Source organism: Bos mutus, chromosome 3 (genome assembly GCF_027580195.1).
Source record: "Bos mutus isolate GX-2022 chromosome 3, NWIPB_WYAK_1.1, whole genome shotgun sequence".
Lineage (NCBI taxonomy): Eukaryota > Metazoa > Chordata > Mammalia > Artiodactyla > Bovidae > Bos > Bos mutus.
The window spans coordinates 43,068,745-43,094,708 of record NC_091619.1 but is presented as its reverse complement, the minus strand read 5'-3'; the positions used below and the strand labels follow the sequence as shown (position 1 = coordinate 43,094,708).

At 38.2% G+C, this 25,964-nt stretch overlaps 1 protein-coding gene across 5 annotated transcripts in view; it reads left to right on the top strand.

Moving 5' to 3' along the window:
- SNX7 (sorting nexin 7) overlaps positions 1–25,964 on the top strand; it is a 163,302-nt gene that overhangs the window by 23,009 nt on the left and 114,329 nt on the right. For all 5 annotated transcript variants that reach the window (XM_070367625.1, XM_070367622.1, XM_070367624.1 and 2 more), the window contains exons 2-4: positions 18,141–18,323; positions 25,239–25,349; positions 25,695–25,859. In XM_070367625.1, the coding sequence (XP_070223726.1) occupies positions 18,141–18,323; positions 25,239–25,349; positions 25,695–25,859 (459 nt within the window). The remainder of the gene's footprint in view (positions 1–18,140; positions 18,324–25,238; positions 25,350–25,694; positions 25,860–25,964) is intronic.

Sequence of the window (25,964 nt, the reverse complement as noted above, 5' to 3'; positions counted from 1 at the left end):
GGTTCAATCCCTGGGTTGTATGGCTGTTTTCAAGAAAAAAATCTCACTAAAATTTTTTGGTGTGTCCGCTATGCAGTGGGCTTCACAGGTGGCGCAGTGGTAAAAAATCTGCCTACCAATGCAGGAAACGCGAAAGACACAGGTATGATCCCTGGGTTGGGAAGACCCCTTGGGGTAGACAATGGCAACCCATTCCAGTATTCTTGCCTGGAGAATTCCATGGATAGAGGAGCCTGGCAGTCTACAGTCCATGGGGTCTCAAAGAGTCAAACATGACTGAAGCGACTTAGCATATGTATACCAAAAGTGAAGAGGATTTAATTTTTAGTTTTAAGCTTCATGAGAAAATTGTGGAAAGAAAATTAGTGGACTGTTTTCAATAATCAAGAATATATCCTTATCCTATTTGAACTGCCTTTTATAAAACTTTAAAAATTATTTTTAATATAGAATATTTTCATGTATACAAAAGAATATGTATATATACATATATATCCATATTACATCTATCACTATAGGTAATATAACTATTGATGTAATAATATCTATAACTATATGATATCTACAGGGGCAAACAATCTGTGTGGCCAAATCTGGTCTGCATTTTGTTCGCAAATAAAGGTTATTGGCATGTAACCACACCCATTGATTTACATATTGTCTGTGACTACTTTCACAGTGTAGTGCCCAAGGTAAGTAATTATCACAGAGACCAGATGGCCTGTAAGACCCAAATTTATTATCTGGCCCTTTATGGAAAATATTTACAGACTCTTAGTAATAGAATAATAATATTGCATCCACCACTAGCTTAGGAAATAAAGCATAACCTCAAATTTTGGTACAAATATGCCTCAGAGATATTGCAGGTTCCATTTCAGACCGTCACAATAAAGCCAATATTGCCATGAAATGAGTCACCCAGTTTTCATTTTTTTCAGTGCATATGACAGTTATGTTTATGCTGCAGTTACGTGTGCAAAAAATATACATACCTTAATTTAAAAATACTTTATTGCTAAAAATTATGTTAACCCTAATCTAAGTTTTCAATGAACCATAATCCTTTTACTGCTTAAGGGGCCTGCCTCAGTTTTGGTGGCTGCTTACTGATCAGAGTAGTGGTTGCTGACAGTTGGGGTGACTATGGCAATTTCTTAAAATAGACAACCGAATGAGGTTTGCCATATCAATTGACTCCTCCTTTCACAAATGATGTCTCTGTAGCATGCAATCCTGTTTGGTAGCATTTTACTCATAGAAGAACTTCTTTCAGTGCTGGAGTCAGTCCTTTCAAACCCTGCCTCTGGTTTATCACTAAGTGTATCAATTTATGTAATAGTCTAAATCCTTTGTTGTCATTTCAACAGTCTTCTCAGCATTTTCACCAGGAGTAGATTCCATCTCAGGAAACCACTTCTTTGCTTATCCATAAGAAACAACTTCTCATCTACTCATGTTTAATCATGGCATTGTAGCATTTCAGTTACATCTTCAGGCTCCATTTCTAATTCCAGTTTTCTATCTGTATATACCACATTTTCAATTATTTCCTCCACTGAAGTCTTGAACCTCTCAAAGTCATCCATGAGGATTGGAATTAACTTTTTCCAAATTCTGTGAATGTTTATGTTTTCACTGCTTCTCATGAATCACAGATGTTCCTAGTGGCATCTAGAATGGTGAAATTGTTCCAGAAGGCTTTCACTTTCCTTTGCCCAGATCCATCAGAGAAATCCCTGTCTATGGCAGCTATCGCCTTGTGAAATGTAGACTTCAGTACTGAATGTGCTTCAGTACATGTGCTTCAGTAATGTACTTCAGTAATAAGTCTGAAAATAAGTCTTGGAAGTCTTTAATCTATGACCTGAATAATGGATGTTGTATTGGTAAGAATGAAAACATTAATCTCCTTACACATCTTCATCAGAGCTCTTGGGTGTCCAGGTGCATTGTCAATGAGCAGTAATATTTTAAAAAGAACTTTTTTTTCTGAGCAGTAGGTCTCAACAGTGGGCTTACAATATTCAGTAAACCATGTTGTAAACAGATTGGCTCTCATTTAGGCTTTGTGGTTCCATTTATAGAGCATGTGCATACTCAGTTGCTTCAGTCGTGACTCTTTGTGACCCCATGGACTGTATGTAGCCCACCAGGCTCCTCTGCCCATGGGATTCTCCAGGCAAGAATATTGGAGTGGGTTGCCATGCCCTTCTCCAGGGGCTCTTCCCGACCCAAGAATTGAACCCTTGTCTCCTGTGTCTCTTGCATTGAAGGCAGATTCTTTACCACTGAGCTACTGGGAAAAACCTCTTTTATAGAGCATAGGCAGAATCAATTTATTGATTCTTAAGAATCATTCTTAAGGGCCCTAAGCTATTCAGAATAGTAAATGAGCATTGACCCTCAACTTAAAGTTATCACCAGCATTAGCTGCTAAGAAGCGCTTTAAAGCCAGACGTTGACTTCTCTGCTCTAGCTATGAAAGTCTTAGATGGCATCTTCTTCCAATAGAAGGCTGTTTCATCTTCATTGACAATCCGTTGTTTAGTGTTGCCACCTTCATTAATGAACTTAGCTAGGTCTTCTGGATAGTTTGCTGCAGCTTCTACTTTAGCAAGTTGATGCTTCACCCTGTATTTTTATGTTACAGAGATGGCTTCTTTTCTTAAAGCTCATAAACCAGCCTCTGCTAACTTCATACTTTTCTTCTTCAGCTTCCTCACCTCTTTCAGCCTTCATGGAATTAAAAGAGAGTTAAGGCCTTGTTCTGGATTAGTTTTTGGCTGAAGAGAATGTTGTGGCTGGATCTTCTATCCAGATCTCTAATATTTTCTCCATATCAGTCATAAGGCTGTTTCGCATTCTTATCATCTATGTGTTCACTAAAGTAGCCCTTTAAATTTCCTTCAAGAACTTTTTCTTTGCATTCACAACGTGGCTAACTGGCACAGGAGACCTAGCTTTCAGTCTATCTTGATTTTCAGCATGCTTTCCTCACTAAGCTTGATTATTCCTGGTTTTTTATTTAAATTGAGTCTTGAGTCTCATCCTTTCACTTGAAAAGGACTAATGGCTTTTGGCACTGAGTTGTGTCCGACTCTTTGTGACCCCATGGACTGTTGCCCTCCAGACTTCTCCGTCCATGGGATTTCCCAGGCAAGAATACTGGACTGGGTTGCTATTTCCTTCTCCAGGGGATTTTCCTGACCCTGGGATCAAATGTGGGATTGAACCCACATTTCCTGCTTGTAGGCAGATTCTTTACTGCTGAGCCATCAGGGAAGCCCATGGTAGGATTATTACTTGACCTGTTTCAGTATTGAATCTCGGAATAGGGAGGCTCAAGGTGAGGGAGAGAAATGGGGGGGCAACCAGAGGGTGGAGCAGTTAGAATGGAAACTTTTATCAAGTTCATATCTTATATGGACGTGGTTTGTGGCTTCCCGAAACAATTACAATAAGAGATCACTGATCACAGATTACCATAACATATAGTAATAATGAAAACATTTGAAATAGAATTGCAGGAATTACCCAAATGTGACACAGAGACATGAAGTGAGCAAATGCTGTTGGGAAAAATGGTACGTATAGACTTGTTCAATGCAGACTTGCCAAAACCCTTCAATTTGTGAAAAACATGGTATCTGTGAGGTACAGTAAAATGAAGCTGGATAAAATGAGGCATACCTGCATTCTCTGTGTGGTCCTCCCAAGATGCTCTCTCTCTCTTGCTTAAAAGAAAATAATAATTTGGGTTTTGTTTTTTTCATTCATTTGGTTTTCATAAAAGTGATGGTCCTAAATGAAGAATGGTTTGACGTATGATATTTAGACTTCACAGTGCAAAAGTGTTACACATTCAGTAAAAACCATACTGTGAATTTTGATCTATTCTTGGGTAGTAGGAGATAAGCTTTCCTGGAGCTGGGTAGCAGCAGCAAGCCACAGCTCCCAGCCAGCCACACCATCACGAGTGGAAACAACCATACACTTACAAACATTCTGTGCCTGGACAGACATTCTGTTTTTCTTTTTCAGGCAACATTCAATAAAGTACATGAGATACTCAATACTGTAAGATTCAGTTCAGTTCAGTTGCTCAGTCTTGTCTGACTTTTTGAGACCCCATGGACTACAGCACACCAGGCTTCCCTGTCCATCACCAACTCCAGAGCTTACTCAGACTCATGTCCATTGAGTCGGTGATGCCATCCAACCATCTCATCCTCTGTCATCCCCTTCTCTTTCTGGCTTCAATCTTTCCCAGCATATGGGTCTTTTCCAGCGATTCAGTTCTTTGCATCAGGTGGCCAAAGTATTGGAGTTTCAGCTTCAGCATCAGTCCTTCCAATGACTATTCAGGACTGATTCCTTTAGGATTGACTGGTTTTATCTCCTTGCAGTCCAAGGGGCTCTCAAGAGTCTTCTCCAGCACCACAGTTTAGAAGCATCAGTTCTTTGGCGCTCAGCTTTCTTTATAGTCCAACTCTCAAATCCATACATGACTGCTGGAAAAACCATAGCTTTGACTCACCTTTGTTGGCAAAGTAATGTCTCTGCTTTTTAATATGCTGTCTAGGTTGGTCATAACTTTTCTTCCAAGGAGCAAGCATCTTTTAATTTCATGGCTGCAGTCGCCGTCTGCAGTGATTTTAGAGCCCCCAAAAATAAAGTCTCTCACTGTTTCCATTATTTCCCCATATATTTGCTGTGAAGTGATGGGACCAGATGCCATGATCTTACTTTTCTGAATGTTGAGTTTTAAGCCAACTTTTTCACTCTCCTCTTTCACTTTCATCAAGATTGGCTTTGTATTAGATGATTTTGCCCAACTGTAGACTAATGTAAATGTTCCGATCATATTTAAGATAAGCTGTCCAGAGAAGGCAATGGTATCCCACTCCAGTACTCTTGCCTGGAGAATCCCATGGATGGAGGAGCCTGGTAGGCTGCAGTCTATGGGGTCGCTAAGAGTTGGACATAACTGAGCGACTTCCCTTTCACTTTTCACTTTCATGCATTGGAGAAGGAAATGGCAACCCACTCCAGTGTTCTTGCCTGGAGAATCCCAGGGATGGGGGAGCCTGGTGGGCTGCCGTCTATGGGGTCACCCAGAGTCGGACACGACTGAAGTGACTTAGCAGCAGCAGCAGGATAAGCTGTCATGTTCAGGAGGTTAGGTGTATTAAATACTTTTTGAATTACAGTATTTTCAATTTTCAGTGGGTTTATAGGGATGTAACCCCACTGTAACAGGAAGATCTGTGTATGTATTTGAAGCAATATCTGTTGAAGATTTTTCTGAATTTTGATATTGTATGTTTAGGACTTTAAAAAATGATGTTGCCCTGTGTGAATTCTTCTCTTATTTGCTTTTTCCCCTAATATTTAGCTTATAATTTAGCTTATATTTATCAATGGCCTTATATGAAGTTGTAGTTGATTTCCTATTTTCTTTAAAAGATTTCTTTTATTTATTTGGCTGGATTGGGTCTCAGTTATGGCAACGGGATCTTTGTTGCATCATATAGGTTCTTTCATTGTGGAGCAAGGATTCTCTAGTTGTGCTGCATGGGATCTTAGTTTGCTAACCAAGGACTGAACCCATGTACCCTGAATTGCAAGGCAGATTCTTAACCCCTGGACTACCAGGGAAGTCCCTGTGGTTGGTTTTCATTGCTGTGTAGTATACGTAACCTTGTGTGCGTGTACCACAATTTATCTATCTATTCTGGGCTGCTCTGAATGTTTTTGTAGTGCCTTAGGTTGTATCTACTACATGACAATGTTTTGACCATAGAAATTGTTGTATTCTTGTTTTAGATTTCTATTTAATTTCATGGGAAACTGAAAAAGTGAATTCCGTGATAATGCCCAGTACATATGACTTACTGGCTATTGTTGTTGCTGTTGTCCCCCAGTTGTGTCTGACTCTTTGCAACCCCATGGACTGTAGCTTTCCAGGCCTCCTTGTCCTTCACCATCTCCCTGAGTTTGCCCAAGTTCATGTTCACTGCATCGGTGACACCATCCAGCCATCTTATTCTCTGATGCCCTGTTCTCCTTCTGCCCTCAATCTTTCCCAGTGTCAGAGACTTTTTCCAGAATCCTTTGTTCGCATCAGTTCAGTTCAGTTCAGTCATTCAGTCATGTCCGACTCTGCGACCCCATGAATTGCAGCACGCCAGGCCTCCCTGTCCATCACCGACTCACAGAGTTCACCCAAACTCAAGTGCATTGAGTCAGTGATGCCATCCAGCCATCTCATCCTCTGTCGTCCCCTTCTCCTCCTGTCCCCAATCCCTCCCAGCATCAGAGTCTTTTCCAGTGAGTCAACTCTTTGCATGAGGTGGCCAAAGTATTGGAGTTTCAACGTCAGCATCAGTTCTTCCAAAGAAATCCCAGGGCTGATCTCCGTTAGAATGGACTGGTTGGATCTCCTTGCAGTCCAAGGGACTCTCAAGAGTCTTCTCCAACACCACAGTTCAAAAGCATCAATTCTTCGGCGTTCAGCTTTCTTCACAGTCCAACTTTCACATCCATACTTGACCACTGGAAAAACCATAGCCTTAACTAGACGGACCTTTGTTGGTAAAGTAATGTCTCTGCTTTTCAGTATGCTATCTAGGTTGGTCATAACTTTCCTTCCAAGGAGTAAGCATCTTTTAATTCCATGGCTGCAGTCACCATCTGCAGTGATTTTGGAGCCCAGAAAAATAAAGTCTGACACTGTTTCCCCATCTATTTGCCATATAGTGATGGGACCAGATGCCATGATCTTCGTTTTCTGAATGTTGAGCTTTAAGCCAACTTTTTCACTCTCCTCTTTCACTTTCATCAACAGGCTTTTTAGTTTCTCTTCATTTTCTGCTATAAGGGTGGTGTCATCTGCATATGTGAGGTTACTGATATTTCTCCTGGCAGTCTTGATTCCAGCTTGTACTTCTTCCAGCCCAGCATTTCTCATGATGTACTCTGCATATAAGTTAAATAAGCAGGGTGACAATATACAACCTTGACGTACTCCTTTTCCTGTTTGGAACCAGTCTGTTGTTCCATGTCCAATTCTAACTGTTGCTTCCTGACCTGCATATAGGTGTCTCAAGAGGCCGATCAGGTGGTCTGGTTGGTATTCCCATCTCTTTCAGAATTTTCCACAGTTTATTGTGATCCACACAGTCAAAGGCTTTGGCATAGTCAATAAAGCAGAAATTCAGATAACCAAAATACTGGAGCTTCAGCTTCAGCATCAGCATCGGTCCTTTCAGTGAATATTCAGGGTTGATCTCCCTTAAGATCAGCCTACTGGCAGTTAGGTGGTGGTCAAATGCTGTCTCCTCTACTTATTAAAATAGCAGTTAGAGTTTGAACAAGTGATTTAACCTGGTTCCTCATTTGAAAACAGGTAAATTAGCAGCTACTCAGTAGTATTATTACCTAGTTTACAAAAGGGGAAGAAGTAGAACATATTCTACAGGGTCATGGTAATATTTGCATAATTCACATAAAGCCTTCAAGCAGACAGTGTCTATATACATCACATTTGTCTCTTTTTATCCTCTTCTTAATCATCTGAAATCCAAGGTGAAATATGACGTCTCTGAGGTTACAAAGGAGAAAACTGAATCTCAGAAAAGTAACATGACTTGACTTGGTTCACATGGCTAGTGTATGTCTAAACTTGAGTAAACAATCTGCCTACAGTACAGGAGACTGAGGTTTGAGCCCTGGATCAGGAAGATTCCCTGAAGACCTGAAGAGGAAATGGCATCCCACTCCAGTTTTCTTGCTTGAAGAATCCTATGGGCAGAGGAGCCTGGTGGGCTATAGTCTATGCCGTCACAAAGAGTCAGACACAGCTGAGTGACTAACACCTTGACTGCCTAATGTTTTTCTTTTACCACTTTTCTTTTTGTCCAGAGGGGAAGATTTTATCAAATAAAATTATTTGTGACATTTCTATGGTTAGTCTCTAACTTTATAGTGCAAAACCCCTGAAAAAGCCCAAGTATATTCAAGGCAACACTGTTAGAAAATAGAAAAAAAAAAAAGGATAAATAAATTATGATATATGCATACAAGAGTATATATACTGCATCACACTGGAAATTATGTCAAACAAGATTATTGAGTGTTGTATGCCCCTTTATAGAACCCGACACAGGCTGGCTTTTCCCCCAATCACATTTTCAACAGTGCTCCACAGAAAGCCTTTCTAATTTTTATTATTATTATAAGCAGGCAGATTGGAAGGAGTTGTAAACCAAAACACAGCTGGTAAGTCTAAATTTAGGCCCATCAAGATGAGTGTCCCTCATAACAACATGGTTTCTCAAACTCCTTCCATGGTAAGTTGCATTTTACCAGATGTCTCTTGGTATACGTGTTTCTTGTACATCAGCAATTTTATTTGCATGGCCTTTTCATGCCAGTATTCTGATTTATCACACTTCTCACATTGATTTTTTCCCCTCTCTGCTTGTAAAAAGAAAATAGCTGTTTGTGCACAGATGGTGGATGCAATTTAGTATTATCAGAGTAATTCATGTTATATTTATGAGATGTTCTGGAGTCGAATCTTAGGGAGGGATGTTAAGGAAGGGCACTTCTCAGAGAGGTCATATCTTACCTTTCAACCTGTTTCTTACGGAGTTTATCTCCTGAGCACCCAGATATTGGCAGGTCATTGTTTGTTTTAAATTTCAGCTGTGTATTTTATTTATTTCAGTAGTAGAACTTTGGAACCATCAAATAGCATTAAAGGAGGGAGGCAAAAGCATTTTTCAGAAATTATTGAAGTTGATTGTTAACTGGTTAAAAAAAATGAATGGATCAAAGATTGAATGTTTTAATTATAATTCCTTCCTTCCTTTCTACCCTTACTTTCTTCTCTACACATTTATTCTGTGCCATTCTGTATACAGAAGTGCTCATTTGCTAGGGCTGCCATGGTGAAGAACCCAGACTAAGTGTCTGAAATAAACAATTTTCTCACAGTTCTGGAAGCTAGAAGTCTGAAATGAAGGTGTCAGCAGGGTTGGTTCCTTCTGAATGTGTGAGGGAAGGATCTCTTCCTGCCTCTCTGCTTGGCTGGTAGATGGCTGTCTTCTCCCTGTGTCTCATAACATGCATGTCTTCGTCCAAATTCCCCCCTTTTTGTAAAGATCCCAGTCATATTGCATTAGGACCCACTTCAGTGACCTCATTTTAACTTGATTTTTTTTGTGAAGCTCCTATCCCCAGATAAGGTCACATTTTGAGGTGGCAGGGTTCAGAGTTCAACATATCAATTTTGGGAGGACATGGTTCAACCCACAGCAGATACTTATAATAAAATAAAAGTAAAACAAGGAAAACTTACCCTTATTTCATAAGTGAGTTTGTCAATAAATTGCAGCATGCTGCTGCTGCTGCTAAGTCACTTCAGTTGTGTCCGACTCTGTGCGACCCCATAGACAGCAGCCCACAAGGCTCCCCTGTCCCTGGGATTCTCCAGGCAAGAACACTGGAGTGGGTTGCCATTTCCTTCTCCAATGCATGAAAGTGAAAAGTGAAAGTGAAGTCGCTCAGTCGTGTCTGACTCCTAGAGACCCCATGGACTGCAGCCTACCAGGCTCCTCCATCCATGGGATTTTCCAGGCTAGCACAGTGCTAATGTCCATTTATTTTGGGAAAGTCATCTACATGGTTTTTCTTATAGTGAATGTGCTAATTTGGAATCAGAATAAAAGACAGTGCCATCTTGGTTGTTTCCATGTCTTAGCTATTGTAAACAATGCTGCCACGAATATTAGGGTGCATGTGTCTGTTTGAATTATGGTTTTCTCAGGGCATATGCCCATTAGTGAGATTTTTGGGTCATATGGTAATTCTCTTTCAGTTTTTTAAGGAATCTCCATACTGTTCTCCATAGCAGCTGTGTCAATTTACATTCCCACCAACGGTACAAGAGGGTTCCCTTTTCTCTGCATCCGTTTGTAGATTTTTTTAATGGTGGCCATTCTGACTGATGTGAGGTGATACCTCATTGTAGTTTTTGTTTGCATTTCTCTAATCATGAGTGATGTTGAGCATCTTTTCCTGTGTTTGTTGGCCATGTGTATGTCTTCTTTAGAGAATTGTCTGTTTAGGTCTTCCACCCATTTTTTGAGCTCTGTGACAACCTAGAGAGGTGGGTGGTGGGAGGGCAGTTCAGGAGGGAGGGCATATAAGTGTACCTGGGGCTGATTTCATGTTGATGTATGGCAGAGACCAACATGATACTGTAAAGCAGTTATCCTCCAAAGGAGGGGGGGACCTATCAAAAAAGAAAGAGAAAACAGGCACTGACTTCCTGCAGCAATGTGGCTTCCTTCTCTATTGTGCATATTCAGATTTTCACCTGAAACCATCCCTAGATGTTTTGGTGTATGCCTCAGTGTGTGTCTGTGTGCTCACTATGCTCGCTATAAGTATTCAGTGTTGTTTAAGAAGGTTAAGCATGCAAATAATTTCCCCTCTGCTTTAATCTCTTGAAAGGAAAAAAAAAATGAAAAGATGTATTTTCACTGTCTGAAATATCATAAGATAATGGACATATAACCAAATACAAAGAATGAACAAATGTATAAATGAAGTTGAGGGCAGGGGAAGGAAGAGAGAGAACTAGAGGAGAAAGAGGCATGCATTATCGTGGAGGTGAGACCTTTGGAAAGAACAAATTTTAACGATCCATTTCTCCTGAAAAGCATCAACCACAAAAGGTTAAATGGAGTTCTCTTTGGTTAATTACTTCTTTGGATCTTCTCAAACACTTATTTTCTTCACTTATTCATGTCCAAATGTAAATCTTTTAAGTATCGTCAGTGTATTTTCTTTTCCTTTTTCTTTGAAGTGAATATAAAACTCTTTGAATAGTCAGTTTTATTGAGGTTTTAAGAATGTTTCTGAGTGATTCATAGTAATTTAAATCTTTCTACTGAAATCTTGGAGGTTGCTAAATTTCAGCCTGTAATTTTCTTCCTTTGCTAGATATTGAAGCATATTTTTATGACACCACACTACACTCATTGGAATTGTGAGCCTTTGTAAATTCATGCAGATCTTTCCCACTGTACAAAAGGATGCATTTTAAGCAGAAGAAATAGAATGCTAAATTATGTAGTAGGTAAAAGAAGTGGGTTGTGGTAAGTCAAAAGGGTGACTACAAAGAATGCCAGAGCACGTGGTTGCATGCACTGTCAGTGAAATTTAATGCACATTTGCCCATCAAATTAAAATTTGTCAGCTTAGAAAACTATTATTTATATGAAATGAACATTGAGAGAGATTTTTGTACTTGCTGATTGCATGTTTATTCGGAACCTCTAAATTCTGTTGTAATAACTGCTTAGAATTCCATTGTGTTAGCATCCCATAATTTTGACAATCCCATTTTCTTGTGATTCTGGGCATATTTTTAAATTTCCTTTTGAACTATACAACTTTGATGAGTTCAGAAAAAAAATCAAGCAATCAAATGTGTAATCCAAGCTCTTCTGCCAAAATGGCCCTAGATATTCTTTTAACTTATTACAATGGTTCTTACTGTTTATGAACACATTAGATACAGTGTTGACTCTAAACAATTAAAAGTCTTTCTACAAAATAATACACATTTATTTTAGAGTATTTGTAAACACAGAAACTCAGACAGGAAAATATTAAACTCAAGAGGAATCCTGACACTTGAAATAACTTCTGTTAACTTTTTGGTATAACTTCCAAGTTCATGAGCACATGCATATTATGAGTCGCTCTTTGTTACTTTTTCTCTCATACCCTCTGAACCCCCTCTGTCATAAACACACAAGCACACATACATGCATTAGAATCTAGTTAAATACAAATTTTATAAGCTGCCGTTTTCTCTTAGTAACACACTATGAACCTTTTCCCAAGTTTCTATATATTCTTCTAATACATTAATCACTTTACTGTATTCCATTATATGGATAGACTTTATTGTATTCTGTCATAAGGATATACTGTAGTTTATCTCACTGAACTTTTGTTGCAAGACATTTATCTCCATGTTTTTTGCGTGTCTGATCAACCCAACTGTGATTTGTTTTCTATTCCTAGGTCTAAATCATGCCTAACATGCATATATTTTCTAACATTTATATCTTATATTATAAATACCAGTCTTCTCTTAAAGGAACCAGAGCTCTTTCGATAAATGTCTGATTCCATGACTGGGGGCAGGGAAAATAAGTATAAGGTAAATCTGAAATATCTTTGATATGCCTGAAAATAAAGTGCTCAAGGGGTAATGAAGACATCAAAAACATACAGATGCCAGTTTTAAGGGACTCCTACTAGGCAAGTTTTGGACACTTAGAACATCAAAATGAATTATATTAATGAATTATAACCCATTGAGTAAAATAGGTTATACTATACTTATAATTAATTGGCTAAATAAATACTCTTTATTCTCCTTAGTAGGAAATCTACTGATAATATCAAAATTGAAAAATTAGGAAAAGAGTATATGTGTTATTTTGAAGTAAAGAATGTAACAAGAAACAAATATAGCTAAGAGTTCTGAATTTACTTCTAAGGAGTACGAACTGATAATACGAATACCAGAACATGGGATGCTGCATTTTTATTTTTAATTTGTTTCATTTTATTTTAAGCCTTATTGAATAACTTGACTTTTGAAAACTAATTTTTTTTTTTTTGAAATAATTTTTTTTTAATTTTGAAATAATTTCAGACTTGAAGTCTTGCAAGAATGCCACAAAGAATCTAGGTCTGCTGGTTATTTACCATTTCACAACATTTGCTTTCTGCCTCTCTGTAAATTGAGTAAATTGGAAACATATTTCTCATAATTAAATCTCTGTGTATTTTTGAAAACAAGGACACTCTCCTACATAATTACAGTGTAAGTATCTTACTCAGGAAATTAACATTGACATAATACTATTAATATATTCTAATCCACAGACCCTTTCAAAATTTTCCAGTTGTACCAAACATATCTCTTAGAGAGAAAAAAAACAAATGTTCTCAAAGGTTCTCCTCCTTTGGTACAGAATCCAGTCTAGGATCACGTGTTGCGTGGTGGTTGTCTCTTAGATGGTTGTCAGCAGTCTGGAACGGTTCGTTTTTTTTTCCATCATGGTATTAGCATGTCTCCTCGTCTCAGACATACTAATGTTTTTCTTCTTACTATCTTAATTTAACTATATCACCATTTTTAGTTAAATTTGGTATTAAGAGCAATTTATTTTTATTCACAGTCAAGGGATGTGATGACCTGTGATTACATTTTCATTCTTGTTCTTTTTGTTTTCCTTAGAGTTCATCATTCATTCATTTATTCATTTTTTTAAGGCCCTCCCTTTCTCCCTGTCTTGTTTTCTCTTCCTTTTCACTTTTTTTGCATCAATCTTAATTCATTTACAAAGTCTAACATGGCATGCTTCCATTCATTATGCTTAGAGGTATCAGATATTCTGTCAGTCTCCTTCCTTCCTTCTTTTCCTCTTTCTCTTTCCCTGCTTACTTTGCTCTTTCTCTTTCCTTTCTCCCTCTGTTATTATTTCCTCTTTATAACTTTGCCTCTCTGAAGTCTTTCAGCTCCTCTCTGTATAGGTTGTTCTCTAAGTCTGCTGCAGAACTGTCAACCTGGAACATTCTTCCACTGTCATCCCAGGAATTTCCTTTAATTCTCTTCTCTGTTGAATCTCCTGCTTTTAGGTCCTATTTCTTCTTTCTTGGTATATGCCCTTATTTTGGAAAAGTGAAGTCCTCCAAAGAATGGATGCATGGGAAGTCAGATTTTGAAATCTTTCACACCTGAAATGGCTTTATTTTTCCTGTGTACTTGAATGACTGTTTATCTGGCTGTAAATAGTTCTAGGTAGAAAATACTTTCCTTTAAAAATTTTGAAGATACTAATTTATTATCATTTTGAGAAATCTGAAGGCATTCTGATTCCTGACATTCCTGTTGTATTTTGCCTGTTTATATTCTCTCTGGAATTTAGGCTTTCCTAAATTTTTTTCCTAAGCTTTTAGGAATTTAAAAACCTCTATGATTATGAAATGTCATGGTAATGGAAGCTTGTGGAAGCACTCCCCACCCCCACCATTGTCTTGTTCATTTTGAGGAGATCTGATAGACCCTGTCAATCTGGAAATATTTCCGTTTGGATTTACCTTCTTCAATTTTCTGGAATTATTTTCAGTCAGGTTCTGTCTACCTGGATCATTAATTTTTAAAAAATATCTTCTTTTCCTTCTCATATTCTTTTGGTCCAGCTTAGTTCCTGAGTTCTGTCTTTGGAACTTTCTGTTGAGTTTTTATCCTTTCATCATATTTCAGTTTTCATGAACCTCTTATATTTTTGGTGTCTCTGCTGTTCTCTGAATTCTTAAAAAATATAACACCTGTTTTCATTTATGAATTTGATTTCATTCTTATCTCTCATGCTTTCCTCTCTTGGTAAGCATTCTATTCTCTATTCTGTCTGCCTCTCATATTCTCTTTGTGAATCTTTCACCTCCGAGCCTTCCCACATGTTGAGATGTTTGGTGGTTCCTGCACCAGGTAACGAAAAGCCACGTTGACAGTCAGTGTTTTGCCAGGAAGGGGCTTCCCTGTAGTGTTAGTATGCAGAGGCTTGGCTGATTCCCCAGGGCACTGCAGCTGTCAGTGTTTTCTTGGAATGGTCAGCTCAGAGAGGAAATCTCCAACTATTATGTGCAGTTTTCCATCTTGCTGCCACTTTCTTGGGGTCAAATGATGAGAAAGGACAGGATATCTTTCCATCTAGTATGTAGGACTGTCCCTTGATATCTGTATTTTCATAGGGCCTGTCTCTCCCTCCACCCTACCTGGTGTCCTTGAATTCAGAGGCACTCCAGGAAATTTCCAGTTTTCTGCAAAGCTGGGAAAGAAAAGTCACCTGATTGCATGGGGTATGTGAGGGAATCTGAGGTACCAAATCTCTTTTGTTTTATGAGCTTTTCAACCAATCCCCTTATTTAGCTCTATCAGCTTTCTGAGTCTGCAGGTTTCTGGAACCTCTGCCTCTCGCGTCTCTCTGTGAGCCTCTGTCTCTGTGTGCCTCCTTCTTCCCAGTTAACCATCCTGTCCTTGGTTTACTTTAGCTTTTTTTTTAGTGGTAGCTTTTCAGTTACCACTCAACCATCAGAGTTTCAGTTTCCAAAAGATAGTTTACTTCATGCTTCAGTTCAGTTCAGTTCAGTTCAGTCGCTCAGTCGTGTCCGACTCTGTGACCCCATGAACCGCAGCACGCCAGGCCTCCCTGTCCATCACCAACTCCCGGACTCCACCCAAACCCATGTCCATTGAGTCAGTGATGCCATCCAACAATCTCATCCTCTGTTGTCCCCTTCTCCTCCTGCCCTCAATCTTTCCCAGCATCAGGGTCTTCTCCAGTGAGTCAGCTCTTCACATCAGGTGGCCAAAGTTTTGGAGTTTCAGCTTCTACATCAGTCCTTCCAATGAATACCCAGGACTGATCTCCTTTAGGATGGACTGGTTGGATCTCCTTGCAGTCCAAGGGACTCTCAAGAGTCTTCTCCAACACCACAGTTCAAAAGCATCAATTCTTCGGTGCTCACCTTTCTTTATAGTCCAACTCTCACATCCATACCTGACCACTGGAAAACCATAGACTTGACTAGATGGACCTTTGTTGGCAAAGTAATGTCTCTGCTTTTTAATATGCTGTCTAGGTTGGTCATAACTTTCCTTCCAAGGAGTAAGCGTCTTTTAATTTCATGGCTACAACATCTGCAGTGATTTTGGAGCCCAGAAAAATAAAGTCAGCCACTGTTTCCACATCTATTTGCCATGAAGTGACGGGGCTGGAAGCCATGATCTTAGTTTTCTGAATGTTGAGCTTTAAGCCAACTTTTTCAGTCTCCTCTTTCACTTACATCAAGAGGCTCTTTAGTTCTTCTTCACTTTATGCCATAAGGGTGGTGTCACCTGCATATCTGAGGTTATTGCTATTTCTCCTGGCAATCTTAATTCCAGCTTGTACTTCATCCAGCCCAGCATTTCAAATGATGTATTCTACATATAGGTTAAATAAGTAGGGTGACAATATACAGCCTTGACATACTCCTTTTCCTATTTGGAACCAGTCTGTTGTTCCATGTCCAGTTCTATCTGTTGCTTCCTGACCTGCATACAGATTTCTCAAGAGGCAGGTCAGGTGCTCTGCTATTGCCATCTCTTTCAGAATTTTCCACAGTTTGCTGTGATCCACACAGTCAAAGGCTTTGGCATAGTCAATACAGCAGAAATAGGTGTTTTTCTGGAACTCTCTTGCTTTTTTGATGATCCAGCAGATGTTGGCAATTTGATCTCTGGTTCCTCTGCCTTTTCTAAAACCAGCTTGAACATTTGGAAGTTCACGGTTCACATATTGCTGAAGCCTGGCTTGGAGAATTTTGAGCATTACTTTACTAGCATGTGAGATGAGTGCAGTTGTGTGGTAGTTTGAGCATTCTTTTTTAGCATTGCCTTTCTTTGGGATTGGAGTGAAAACTGACCTCTTCCAGTCCTGTGGCCACTGCTGAGTTTTCCAAATTTGCTGGCATATTAAGTGCAGCACTTTCACAGGATCATCTTTCAGAATTTGAAGTAGCTCAACTGGAATTCCATCACCGCCATTAGCTTTGTTCATAGTGATGCTTGCTAATGCCCACTTGACTTCACATTCCAGGATGTCTGGCTCTAGGTGAGTGATCACACCATCATGATTATCTGGGTCATGGAGATCTTTTTTGTACAGTTCTTTTGTGTATTCTTGCCACCTCTTCTTAATATTTTCTGCTTCTGTTAGGTCCATACCATTTCTGTCCTTTATCGAGCCCATCTTTGCATGAAGTGTTCCCTTGGTATCTCTAATTTTCTTGAAGTGATCTCTAGTCTTTCCCATTCTATTGCTTTCCTGTATTACTTTGCATTGATCACTGAGGAAGGCTTTCTTATCTCTCCTTGCTATTCTTTGGAACTCTGCATTCAAATGGGTATATCTTTCCTTTTCTCCTTTGCTTTTCACTTCCCTTCTTTTCACAGCTATTTGTAAGGCCTCCCCAGACAGCCATTTTGCTTTTTTGCATTTCTATTTTTGGGGGATGGTCTTGATCCCTGTCTCCTGTACAATGTCCATGAACCTCCGTCCATAGCTTATCAGGTATTTTGTCTATCAGATCTAGTCCCTTAAATCTATTTCTCACTTCCACTTTATAGTCATAAGGGATTTGATTTAGGTCGTACTTTAATGGTCTAGTGGTTTTCTCCACTTTCTTCAAATTCAGTCTTAATTTGGCAATAAGAAGTTCATGATCTGAGCCACATTCAGCTCCCAGTCTTGTTTTGCTGACTGTATAGATCTTCTCCATCTTTGGCTGCAAATAATATAATCAATCTGATCCGTGTCGACCATCTGGTGATGTCCATGCGTAGAGTCTTCTCTTGTGTTGTTGGAAGAGGGTGTTTGCTATGACCAGTGCGTTCTCTTGGCAGAACTCTCAGCCTTTGCTCTGCTTCATTCTGTACTCCGAGGCCAAGTTTGCCTGTACTCCAGGTGTTTCTTGACTTCCTACTTTTGCATTCCAGTCCTCTAAAATGAAAAGGACATCTTTTTAGGGTGTTAGATCTAGAAGGTCTTGTAGGTCTTCATAGAACTGTTCAACTTCAGCTTCTTCAGCGTTACTGGTCGGGGCATAGATTGGATTACTGTGATATTGAATGGTTTGCCTTGGAAAGGAACAGAGATCATTCTGTAATTTTTGAGACTGCATCCAAGTACTGCATTTCAGACTCTTTTGTTGACCATGATGACTACTTCATGCTTAGCCTATTTTTTTTTACTTTGAGGGTTTGTACCTTTTTATGATTTTTGTCTTGTTTTTGTTTCTTTCTTTACTGTCATTTTTAAAGTGGGATTTTGTCATGAAACAGAAATAAGCATATATTTCCACATACTTTATTTAAGTAGGAGTCCAGTTATCCTTTTTGTTCTTAACATATATGATTAGTATTTGTATTGTCTAAGAAAAAGAGGGTTTCAACTCTTTTCCCCCCTAAACATTAATTTTGAATGTTTTATTCATAGGATGCCTCATTGATGGACATGAATTCCTTTAGCCCTCTGATGCCGACGTCCCCTTTATCAATGATAAACCAAGTCAAGTTTGAAGATGAGCCAGATTTGAAAGATCTTTTTATTACAGTCGATGAACCTGAAAGCCATGTTACTACAATTGAAACTTTTATTACTTATAGGATTATTACTAAGGTAAGTATTTAATGAACATTTTCTTGACTACAATTGCTTCTTTGAACTTTTGGAACTACTTTTTGTTCACTTTGATATTCACGTTAGAGAATTTTAGTAGAATTAAGTGCTGGTCTTTCAGCCATTTTGAATAAGACATTGCATCTTATCTAACCTTCACTTGTCCTATATGAATTTGGATTAACTTGAGTACCAGTCACTTGTATTTTAGCCATTGTGCTTCTTAAAATAAGAACATTTTAATGTTTTAGTTTAAAGATGATAAACTTATCTGGGAAAGAAGTTTCGCTAATAAAGAAAACAACTGGTTCAAAACATAATGCAGTATTCTGTATTCACATTTCTTCTGAAGATTACAAAAATGTTTTTTCATTTGTTTTCCAAATAAGAGCACATGGTGGGATTTCCCTGGTGGTCCAGTGGTTAAGAAACCACCTTCCAATGCAGAGGGACATGGGTTCAATCCCTGGTCAGGGAACTAGGATCCCACATGTGGTGGGGGCACCTAGGCCCATGCTCTGCAACTAGAGAGTCGGTGCACCACAGCAAAGACCCAGCAAGGTCAAAAAAAAAAAAAAAAAGCAAATGGTTACTTTATCTCTTTATCTTCTGTATGAGATGCTTTTAGTTGTTTAGTGATGCAAAGGCAGAACAGATCTGGAATCCAAGTCTCCTTAATCCTTAGACAAGGCTCTGTAAAATGACGGCTTACACTAACAAAAGAGCCAAATAGTATAATCCTTTTTACGATGATAATCTTTGTGTAACAGCAGCCTTTAAGAATTCTGTTTATAACATTTTGTTTGTGAAATCTCACTCTCTGGAAGTGCATCCCTTTTGTAGCTGAAAATCTTTTGGACTCTCCACATACAAGCACTTCCTTCAGTATGGCCTGCTAATTATGTTGCACTAAGATGTGTGTATCTCAGCTCTTCACTCAGATTCTTAAAATCCTCCCTTGGCTCCTCATTTCCTACAGAACAAGGTGCAGACTCCTTTGTATGACATTCAGAGCCCCTCTCAGTCTGGAGCCAGCCTACTGTACACGACTTGCCTCTTACTGCCTACTTTTAATACTCCTGCTCTTCACTCGCATAGAACTGCCTCTTTTATCTGAATATTCTAGGGTATTTCTTGCTCTCATAACTTTGCATATGCTGCTTCTTCTGTCTGGTATGCCCTTCCCACTTTCAGACAGAAAACTACTGTTTATTTTTCAAGATGCAATTCGAAACGACGCTCACCTCCTCTGCTCCCACAAGCTAAAAATCCTCTTTCTACTGTTTGCTCACACTGTTCTAACTGAACTCCTAAAGAAAATGAGATATGACAGTGCAGCAAAGAAATTAAAAGCCTATGCTTAATCCTTCTAAGCCTCAGGTTATTTTTTAATCTTTAAAACTGAACTGAAAATAGGACCTGGTTTTGTACAGTTGCTGTAAGAATTAATTTAGGATGGGTAATCAATGTAAAACACTTACCAGGGTGCCTGACATATGATAAGTATTCAGTATCTGCTACCTACCTGTGTGTGTGTCAGTAACTACGTGTGTTTTTTATTTATTCCCACTGAGTCTGTGAGCTTCTCAAGGTAGGTAATTGTATCTTAAATTATCCATAATTCTGAACACAATCCTTGGGATATAGCTCCTAAGTCATTTAACCTTTCGGTGAGTGGGTGAGTGAAGAAATTTATAGTGTCAGAGTCCTGTCAAAGGCTGCAGAGCAAAACAGCATGAAGTAGAGTCTTTGTTGTTCCCTTTCCTTGCTATTTAATTAACCTCTGTGTGCTTGGTTTCCTCATTTGTAAATAAGATAATAATACTAACCTAATAGGATCTTTGTGAATATTCCGTGTGTTAATACAGACACACTGCTAAGAACAGAACCATATTTCTCCTGTTACTGCTATTATAATCATAATCATCCATTTTCATTATCCTTTCCAGCAAAGATTTTGTGACTGAATTATTTTCCCCTCATTTATTTCTTTCAGTAAGACACTTTATAAGCCATCCCATGGATTTCATTCTGATCATAGACACACAACTCTTATGAGTTATCTGTATTGCATCATGCTTTAAATGTGCTGCTGTTATAGTAATAATAGTAGTAGTGATAGTGATAATATTATAGTGTGTTAAACTAACTTTTATTGTGGGACTTTTTTGTGCCAGGCAGTGTTCTAACCACTTGATACATAATAATATTAACTCATTTGAAGCTTATAGCAATCCTAGATCTTGTGATTTACCCCCATTTTGTGGGTGAGGACACTGAAACTTAAAACTTGCCAAAGGTTACACAACATAGTCATTAGCTGAGCTTTCAATCTAGACAGTTTATTTTTACACTATATAGAGAGCTTCCCTGGTGGCTCAACAGTAAAGAATCCGACTGTAGTGCAGATAATGCAGGCTCAGTCCCTGGGGCAGGAAGATCCCCTGAAGGGGGAAATGGCAACCCACTCCAGTATTCTTGCCTGGGCAATCCCGTGGACAGCGGAGCTTGACAGGCTGCAGTCCACAGGGTCGCAAAGAGTCAGACATGACTTAATGACTAAACAACAGTAACAACAAAACTATATATTTTCATTATACTTTTGTGCATCCATACGTGGTTGTGGCAGACTATCTTTCAGCTTAACTGTTATAAAGTATGTACCTTTGTTTTATATTTGGCTACTTTTACTGCATCCAGTGGCCACAAGACTGGAAAAGGTCAGTGTTCATTCCAATCTCAAATAAAGGCAATGCCAAAGAATGCTCAAACTATTGGACAACTGCACTCATCTCACATGCTAGTAAAGTAATGCTCAAAATTCTCCAAGCCAGGCTTCAGCAATATGTGAACTGTGAACTTCCAAATGTTCAAGCTGGTTTTAGAAAAGGCAGAGGAACCAGAGATCAAATTGCCAACATCTGCTGGATCATCAAAAAAGCAAGAGAGTTCCAGAAAAACACCTATTTCTGCTGTATTGACTATGCCAAAGCCTTTGACTGTGTGGATCACAGCAAACTGTGGAAAATTCTGAAAGAGATGGCAATAGCAGAGCACCTGACCTGCCTCTTGAGAAATCTGTATGCAGGTCAGGAAGCAACAGATAGAACTGGACATGGAACAACAGACTGGTTCCAAATAGGAAAAGGAGTATGTCAAGGCTGTATATTGTCACCCTGCTTATTTAACTTCTATGTGGAGTACCTCATGAGAAATGCTGGGCTGGAAGAAGCACAAGCGGGAATGAAGATTGCCAGGAGAAATATCAATAACCTCAGATATGCAGATGACACGATCCTTATGGAATAAGGTGAAGAAGAACTAAAGAGCCTCTTGATGAAAGTGAAAGAGGAGAGTGAAAAAGTTGGCCTAAAGTTCAACATTCAGAAAACGAAGATCATGGCATCTGGTCCCATCACTTCATGGCAAATAGATGGGGAAACAATGGAAGCAGTGTCAGACTTTATATTCTTGGGCTCCAAAATTACTGCAGATAGTGACTGCAGCCATGAAATTAAAAGACACTTACTCCATGAAATAAAAACTATGACCAACCTAGACAGCATATTAAAAAGCAGAGACATTACTTTGTCAACAAAGGTCCGTCTAGTCAAGGCTATGGTTTTTCCAGTGGTCATGTATGGATGTGAGAGTTGGACTGTGAAGAAAGCTGAGCGCTGAAGAATTGATGCTTTTGAACTGTGGTGTCGGAGAAGACTCTTGAGAGTCCCTTGGACTGCAAGGCGATCCAACCAGTCCATCCTCAAGGAGATCAGTCCTGAGTGTTCATTGGAAGGACTGATGTTGAAGCTGAAACTCCAATACTTTGGTCACCTGATGAGAAGAGCTGACTCATCTGAAAAGACCCTGATGCTGGGAAAGATTGAAGGTGGGAGGAGAAGGGGACTACAGAGGATGAGATGGCTGGATGGCATCACCAACTCAATGGACATGAGTTTGTGTAAACTCTGAGAGTGGCTGATGGACAGGGGGGCCTGGCGTGCTGCAGTTCATGGGGTCACAAAGAGTTGGACACGATTGAGCGACTGAACTGAACTGAACTGAGTATATAAACCGTACCTATATATATTAAAATATGTATTACAGATACAAAAATATAAACTTTTAGTAGATGTATATCACATTAGCAAACACAGTCTTTTCTTTGTTATTACTTAGTATCATTTATTTACTGATATATTTAATAAAGTTCTATTGAGTGCCAGTATGTTCAGGCACCATGTTGTATGTTGAGACTATGCCAGCGATTGAGACAGACCCTCTGCCTTCGTGGAGTTTTCAGTATGGGGGCGCGGGGTGTTGATGATGGGTATTAAACAATTGTATTTCTTATTGGTTAATTATAGTTATAAATATTATGACAGAAAAATACAGAATTTTATGAGCATGGTGGTTGTTTTTCACAGCAGGTGAAAAACTCCATCTAATTAGGAGATTCAGGGATGGCTACCCTGGGAAAGTTTTAGTTTTATAAACATTTATATTCATGGACACTAAGATTATAAGGATAAATGCACATACTCTCTTGCCTACAGGTACACTGGCCATCCCTACTTAGGAATACTTAAGAGTGTGTGACTGTAAATAATTGTGTCAGGAAGCCCACATTCTTGGCACCTGTTCCCCTTATGAGAAATTACCCTGATTCTCCAGGTTGAAACATCCGAAGTGACTGCTCTGAAGAAATACTTTCAGTTTCAGAGATCTAGAGGTGTGCCTTGCCTTAGGACATGAGGGAGTAAGAACTCACGAGGTTTAATGAACATTTGTCCTCTCACATCCTCATCATGAAGACAGACTCATAAATGCCTGCCAGTATGTGTCAGTAGTTGGTGATAAAAGTATGTTCTTGATTCTAAATTCATTTCCCTCAGAAAAACAGTTTTCTAAATCTTCAAATTTTAGAGTAACTACTTGCCCATGACTGAAGGTCAGTATTTGCTAAATAAATGCATTTTGAGGTATTGTCTTTTAGTCCTAAACTTCAAGTACCCAGGCTCTTATGGTCAGACATGAAAAACTGAACACCATTTATGGTTTACCTTCTATAGGAAAATGTATTCTAGACTAGAAAAGAGATAAAGCCTCCAAACAATAGGAAAATTTGATGACAGATTTCCAACTTAGAAGGACTTGTGTTCTAAAAAGTTATTTTGGAGGACAAATAATATGTAACTTATAACCCTTTGAAGGCCAATGAAGTCTTAGAGTAGGAAGAACAAATGCGCTGTCCTTAAGGTTTGCACTTATTCTCTGCTTTCTTCTCTTTATTGTGGTATGTTAGAGAACTCTTAAGTCACTGGCAGGGTGATGAGGACAGAAGCAACCAATTATTTGACTTGATTTTATGTCTTCCTGTTGCTGGAATTTATACAAGTTTCTTTTGTGTCAATTTGAAGTTTTGGGAATTCTTAAGGACATGTAATGTTCAGTCTTATTTTAACTTCACAGTGTTTAAGTGTTTTTATTGTTAAGTATGGCAACTTATTTTTTCTTGGAAATTGGTAGTAAACCTGTACACATGTACCTGGGATGTAGAGGTGTCAGTGAGTATTGTTTAACGAGTCACTTTATGTTTTGTGTGTATATGTATGTATGCATGTGTGTGTATTTGCATATATATGTACACATACCAACTTGTATATATATTGTTAAACTGTGTTTCCACTAGATTTAGTTGGCCTATTTTTACCACTTCCACAATTTGTACCATTTTGCATAATAGATTTTGTAGTTTTTTTTGAACATGTAGTTCCTTAGACTTCTGCATCTCATTTACCTCTACTTTTTCCCACTAAAAAGGGAGTGTTTTGCTAAGATATATTTTATGATATTCTAAACATTCACTTTATGAGAATAAACCTTGGCAAGTGTAGATTTTGTGAACCTTATTTTATGACAATTAAGATTGCATCTTATTTTGACTGGAACTGCTTAATTTTATAATTGTGTTCATCTGTGTGGGTGATTGATATTTCTGGTGAGTGTGAAATAATGTGTTATTTATTCCATATTTACTCCTCCAGGAAAATATCAAACAATATTTCTGTATAATTTTCTTAAAAACTATTTAAGTGACTTTTTTTCTTATAAGAGGTGAGTGTGCATTGTCTAAGCTATTTTTGTGTTTGGCTTGTAATTCAGGTAATAGAGGTGAGGTTGATATTGTACCCATGTTCTTCTTGTCATATGTTTTGGAATAGATTCTAGTTTGTTGAGAACAGATATTTTAATGTGTTTGCTTAACTTTTAGGAGTTTAGGCATATAGTTCAAAATTCCTTGAGAAATGACAGAAAGATTTGCTTTTCACATTAAATTTCCATTAATAACATTTTTAAACAGTGGTAAAATCACTCTGGTTAATGTTAGAATTTTCAAATACTAAAAGCAAATTTTAGCAAAGCAATTCGTTTGAGCAGATTCCAAGGAAACATTTTTTTTCTCAGTTATGTTCAGGTTATTTTTCCAAGTTGCAAAAATAGGACTTTCCTCAAATTCTGAATTTTGATCATCTTGAGAAATGAAATATATTTGAAACCTAAAGTCAGAACACACTTTCTTGTTAGCAAGAAAGTCATGCCAAAGATAATAGTAGTTAAAATCTTGTGGAAGACAGATGGTTGCTCTGAGACAGATTTTTCAGTTTGGATTTTAAATTTGAGCATGATGTTTGCTTTCTTTCTGGGAATACTGGAAAGTTTGCTTTGTTTCTTCTGCTACATGAATTGATGACTGCAAAGGAAAAAAAAATGTACAGGCTGACAAACACTGAATAATTAGAATTTGTTAGTTTTTCTTAGAGACCCATTTATTTCAGAATGTCTAAAATAACATTAGGCAAATGTCTTCTGTCTTATATTGCATGTGCTGTTATTTTTTCCTACTTTCTTCAGACATCTCGTGGGGAATTTGACTCCAGTGAATTTGAAGTTAGGAGACGTTATCAAGATTTCCTTTGGTTGAAAGAAAAACTTGAAGAAGCTCACCCCACTCTGATTATTCCAGTACGTTTACTTTTTTTTTTTTTTCCCACAGAATAGCTGCCATTTTGTCTTGTGAATCATTAGAATGTCTTAACACCCAATTTCAGACCTTTGATTCAATGCAATTCATTTATCTGGGAAACATTTGTTTTTAAACTTTTCAATCTATGTACAGATTTGTTTTTTAAAACTATTGTAATGTGTTAAGATTTTCTGGTACTTGGCTCTAACATTGTGAATTTTGAAAAATTATTTTTATAAGAAATGATCACATGTTCAAATAGTCTTCCAGAAAGAAGAAGTGTAGAATTCCTTATAATCCCGTGCCACAGAATGCTCAGATTCCTTTTTATTTTTTTGCCCTAGCCATTGCCAGAAAAGTTTATAGTGAAAGGAATGGTGGAACGCTTTAATGATGACTTCATTGAGACACGAAGGAAGGCATTGCACAAATTTTTGAACCGAATTGCTGACCATCCAACTCTAACATTTAATGAAGACTTTAAAATTTTTCTTACTGCACAAGCTTTGGTAAAAAATTTTAATTTATACTCATATAATCCTTCAGTATTTGTACATGTAGTAGGTTGTATGCTTTCTCTATTTACCTTTTTAAATCAGGTAGTAGTAACCTTG